Source organism: Danio aesculapii, chromosome 13 (genome assembly GCF_903798145.1).
Source record: "Danio aesculapii chromosome 13, fDanAes4.1, whole genome shotgun sequence".
Taxonomy (NCBI): Eukaryota; Metazoa; Chordata; class Actinopteri; order Cypriniformes; family Danionidae; genus Danio; species Danio aesculapii.
The window spans coordinates 22,898,452-22,904,451 of record NC_079447.1 but is presented as its reverse complement, the minus strand read 5'-3'; the positions used below and the strand labels follow the sequence as shown (position 1 = coordinate 22,904,451).

General features: G+C 34.6%; 1 protein-coding gene across 2 annotated transcripts in view; it reads left to right on the top strand.

Annotated features, from left to right (window-relative positions):
* The first annotated feature begins 995 nt into the window (after nt 1–995).
* The window catches only part of zmiz1a (zinc finger, MIZ-type containing 1a), a 73,870-nt gene continuing 68,865 nt past the window's right edge, over nt 996–6,000 (top strand). For both annotated transcript variants that reach the window (XM_056471539.1, XM_056471538.1), the window contains exon 1: nt 996–1,121. In XM_056471539.1, the coding sequence (XP_056327514.1) occupies nt 1,053–1,121 (69 nt within the window). In that variant the 5' untranslated portion in view covers nt 996–1,052. The remainder of the gene's footprint in view (nt 1,122–6,000) is intronic.

Genomic DNA, 6,000 nt, shown 5'->3' with positions numbered 1-6,000 from the left:
TTTTTTAAAAAGAATTTCAGTTTATTTTAAAGTCAAAGTAAATAAAAAAATTGGCGATGTTTACTTAAAAGTGAAAGTTATTCCATTGAAAAAAAAAGTCTGTTTTGGTAATCTGCATTTAAAAAGTCCGACCATTTTCCTCTGCATTTTGCATGGTGGTTCTTTGTTGACGTCAGTTTAATGGCTTCAGCCACAATACTCTTACCCACTCCCCTTGAACTGTGCATTCACACGGAGCTTCAATTTCAATGCTTGACGGAGGGCATGTCTGAAGTCGGGGCTGACGCGATCATCATAGCAGCAACAGCCAATGAAATTAGTCTGCAATCGGCTACTGTCTGAGCTGGGGTATTTGCATAAAGCGGTCTGATTGGCTGATGCGTCCATTGGCGCTTGAAAAGTTGAGAAATTCCCAACTTCTGCAGCGAGCAACAGCACTGAGGCAGCGTGACAGATCCATAATGTAGTTCGGCAACGCCTATTATTACACATTCAAAGTGAATAGGAAGCATTGACGCTGACGCCCCGTGTAAATGGGGCGTTACCGTTAGTTTGCTACCAGAGAATGAGGTGCAAAAGCAAGCCCTACCCCCCACCCCCCACTCAATATTCCATTTTAGTTGGAAGTGCATCAAACATACTGAAATAAGTCTTAGCTACTTCCGGTTCACGTGACGTTAAGTGATTTGAACAAGCAGTAATGTTGTGTGTGCGTGTTTGTGTTTGTGTGTGTGTTTGTCTATGAGTTGTGCCGTTTATTTTGCTAGCAATTTCTGAAGATCCCTTTTGGCACTTTAGCTTTGAGAGGATTGTCAGTTACAGCATGAAAAGATGGATGGGACGACGACTACTCACCCACTCCTGAAATGTCATCGGAGCGCTCAATGTCTTTCAGGGCCTCATTGAGCGTGCGAGGAGATCACAGATTTGCGCTCAAGTGCTCTCCCGTTTTTCTCCCAGCCTGACACACTCCTCTCTTTGTCTGTCCATTTTTTTCCCAGAGAGAAGAACTTTAATGGCTTCCAGGTAGAGAGAAAGAGGCAGCAGTCAAGATGAACTCGATTCCTTCGATGGACAGGCACATACAGCAGACCAATGACAGGCTGCTGTGCATCAAACAGGTGAGGAGAAAAGACACCGCGGTAAAACCACCACTTCTGTCTGTCCTTCTGCCTGGCTCTTCATTGTTCCAGGGGTCTCCCACTGTCTTTCTGATGGCAGTCTGCAGTTTTCCATTAGCTTGGCTCATATCAGGTTGCAGAGTATGAAATCCGTTGTCGTCCTCAGTTGTTTTCAAAGCATCTCCGTTTCAGCTTTGTTCTGCTGTACACAAACGCATATTAACTGTTTAGATGTCTGTATGCAGGCATGACTTCTATAACTGTCATTGATTGATGAAAAACAATGTCGTTGTTTTTTTAAATAGTTTATATTTAATTTTTCTTACTATTTTAAACATATATTCATATGAAAACAATAGTATAGTATATACAGTAGTTTTAATAATATTCATATTTTGACAATCATAATGTAAAAAATTGTAAGATGTGAACTAAAAATGACAATATTAATATTAACTGCTAGACACACAGTAATATTAAAAGCAATATTATTAACCCTCTTGTAAAATTGTTATTCTTTATAATAATATTATTCATTTTATTGGTATAGCACTTTTCCTACATAAATGCAACTCAAAGCGCTTCACAAACCACAAACAAGCATTATAATAAACCACATAAAAATGTATAGACAGATAAAGCATAATAAACAACGAAATAAATGCTAATAAAAGCATACATGTACATGTATATATTCATAGATCTACACAATCACACAGAATAGTCCTTACATATGCAAGCGCACACCATACATACATACATACATGCATACATGCATTCATACACCTACACAATATACATAAAATACATACACTTCACAAACTGTTATATACATATGTAATTTTAAAAAGGTGCGTTTTAACACGCTTTTTAAAAACATGAATGCTGGGGGATTCTTTCACTTCATTTGGGAGACAATTCCAAATTTTTGAAGCATAGTGACTAAAAGAAGTGCCGCCATCAGGTGTACAGAGTGAATTTCTAAAAGTCCAGCGCTAGAAGAGAGTAGCAAACGGTTTGGATTATATTTCGATAAGCATTCAGAAATGTAAGAATGTGTCATGTTGTGTAGTGCCTTATAAACTAATTAAAGAATCTTAAAATCTATCCTTTGGTGCACAGCTAACCCCCACAGTCCAAAGACATGCGGTCGAAGTGAACTGAATAAACTAAACTTGTCATAGTGAATGTGTGTATGGGTGTTTCCCAGTACTGGGTTGCAGCTGGAAGGGCATCCGCTGTGTAAAACGCATGTTGGATAAGTTGGCGGTTCATTCCGCTGTGGCGACTCCTTTTAAATAAAGGGACTAGATTTAGAGGTTTAGAAATGGGTTGAAAAAAAATATGTATATTAAACGGCAATTGCAAAATATTAGAAAATGATTAGAAAATGTCACAGAATGGATTGATAATTTTGACTTTAACTGTAAATGAGGAATTATGAGCTATAGGAACTGTGAGATGTATGAAATTGTGAAATATAAACTTATATATGTGAGTTATAAACCAGAACTGCAAGATATAAATTCAGAATTGTGAGCTATAAAATCCTAATTATGAAGAATCCTTATTTATTTTCTAAACTCTAAACCCATCATTCGGTCAGAGTGATTTAAGACCACTTCAAATGCCCTCATGTTTCTCTTTATTATTTAGGACATTTAAAGGAAAAAAAACAGTGCTCGCAACTACAGACAAACTTTTACATACACACACAGACTGAAGTAGGCATGACCTAAGGCTATGTCTTGCGATTCTAGACTTTGATAATTGCTGCGTGCTGAGTAGGTGTGACATTTTACATCTCTTGACAGATTTATGGAAATATTTGACATGCCAGCTTGCATCTTCTAGACGTTTCAGGATTTTTCATGTCCGCACAGATCTCCGCTAGGCTTTGTTGTCTCTGCATCAATTAGGCGAGTCTTAGCGCTAATAAGATCATGTCTACAGCATGTAAGAATCCATTGAATTTCTGAGCCTATTAAATTGGTTACAAATGACACTTGTTATCTCTGTTTTGCATAGCAGATTGAGGCTGATTAAAACTAAGGACAAAACGCAATCGATTGCGGCTCATTAATCATATTGATATGGCACATTTAGAGTCATCGTGTAGCCGGCAGGACTGTTGTTTATATGAGCTCAGAGACTGAATTTATATTTCACAGTATGCGTAATCAGTTTATTTTTTGACTGATATTATTTTTCACATATTATTTACATCTTTTTGCACCAACATCAGTAATATATTTTGTATGATGACTGTATGCATTCTGTTGTTCTCTTATACATTTGGCTGGCCTTTTTGGGGGACATTGTGAAGGTGTGGTAGTCTAGAAATGACCAATTTTTGGATGAAAATGTCTCTTTTTGGTTTCCATCTGTACAAAGAGTCACCAGTCAGTTTCAGTCACTTTAGAATGGCTTTCCATCTTGCTTAATTGGTCAAAACTGGAAAATAGTTGCAATAATTCAAGATTAACACCAATAATTGTGAGGTTAAACAATGAAATCAAAGTCCAAGGCACTCAAAATAAGTGGAAAAATGTACTTTTTAACGAGCAAAAATAGTTTTTTAGCAAATTACGAGGTTAATTTTAGTGAGGTAATTTAAATTAGTGTTCTTTGACGCATTCTCATGTTTTTTTATGCAATGCTTTAGATTGTATAACATGTGAGATGCTTAAAAATGCTGTTTTACTCCTCCTAGGATAATTTCAGATATGATTAAAAAAGCAAATACCTTGAAAATTAGAAAATGTTAGGCTTAAAATGTAAATAAGTGGACATGGCTACCTCTCCTGCAGTGTTTGTGAGCCTCTGAGGGAAGTACTAACTGCACTCGTAGTTAGATCAGGTCATCATACTGAGGTGTAGTAATGTAACACAGTAAAAAATTACACTAGGAAAATGAAAGTAATATACATACATGAACTTATGTAATAAAATTCTGGTCATGTTTAATATGTTGATCTGAATGTAGGAAAAAAAGTATTGACTTATTGACTGTGACACCAATTATACAGAGCCTAATTCAGTATCTGCTCTGTTAACCCCACTTAGTCTCCCACTTGGTCCTAGTGCCTGCTCCATGAGAAATTCAGTGGGTTATTGTAAGAATATATAATATAATATAATATAATATAATATAATATAATATAATATAATATAATATAATATAATATAATATAATATAATATAATATAGGGTTATTGTAATGTAAGAAATAAACTTGGTTCTATCTACTAACAAATCATTAATTGGGTCAAAGAATCACAAGTCTTATTTTAATTTATTGTGTAAACACTTATCAGAAATAATCATCTGAAACCTGTGAATTAACTTGTAATTAACACTTCTCAAAAACAGAAAAGATTTTGGCATCCGCTCATCCAAAAGGAGTTTGAAAAGATCTGCAAAGATCCAATACTATATTTAACAAGCTCCACAAATTAAAAGGTCTTTATTTATTATAACACTTTTTGTTGATTTTATGGAAAACTGCCTGCTGAATTAACTATATTGAGAGATTTTGTTACTGTTAAAAAACTAAATTAACATTAACAAAATATCCCACAATATAGTTAATTCAGAAGATTATTTATTTCGTGAAATAGAATTTCCTTTTTGTCCACTTTACAGTTGAATTCAGAATTATTAAACCTCCTGAATTATTAGCCCCCCTGTTTATTTTTTCCCACAATTTCTGTTTAATGAAGAGAAGATTTTGTCAGCACATTTCTGAACATAATAGTTTTAATAACTGATTTCTTTTATCTTTGCCATGATGACAGTAAATAATATTTGACTAGATATTTTTCAAGACACTTCTATACAGCTTAAAGTGACATTTAAAGGCTTAACTAGGTTAATTAGGTTAACTAGGCTGGCTAGGGTAAATAGGCAAGTTAATATATATATATATATATATATATATATATATATATATATATATATATATATATATATATATATATATATATATATATATATATATAATATAATTTTGAACTTAAAATGGTTCTTAAAAAATTTGCTTTTTTTGTAGCCAAAATAAATCAAATAAGTCTTTCTCCAGAAGAAAAAAATATCATCAGACATACTGTGAACATTTCCTTGCTCTGTTAAATATAATTTGTTAAGTATTTAAATAACAAAAAAAAACCTTTAATAATTCTGATTTCAACTGTATATGCTTATCAATATTATTATAGCTACGGTCACGAGCTGTCTTTACTACTGTACATTTAACCCTTTTGTATGTAAACGTATTTACTGTATATGTAAATGGCAATACCTTGTCAATTTCCAAATGTTCTCATGTTTGTGACGTGAATGTCAAAAACCTGATCTTTCAATCTAATAGGGGTGTTTCCTTTCCTCTCTGTCCCATTTTCTGTCTTTTCATCAATCTGTCATGCTGTCAATCAATCATCCTCCTGCCTGTCAGACAATCCATTCTTTCCTCAACTTTCCTCAGTTGGTTATAATGACAGTGGTGTAAAACATTATGTCCAATCTCATGACTAACACCCACATGAAGCCATCAGCATGTTGTGATTGTGATGTCGATCAAACGGACCATTTTCTCTTTTGACTTGGTTGACTTTTTTTTTCTTCCATCCTCATACAACCACTCTCTCCAACTGCCATCTGACTTTCATTTACAGAGCCTTCCTACAGAATTCCTCTGTTTTCTCATGGAGGGTTTCCTCACCAGCAGTTAAAGCCGCATGCTGAGCAGTCGGCAGCCAATATCTGTCAATCACACAAAATGAGATCCTGTACTGTCTGAGAGGAGAGCAGACTGACATCACAATCAACTCCAGTCAAACTGATGCATTGAACCCAATCGCATGCTGGCCCAGATCAATGA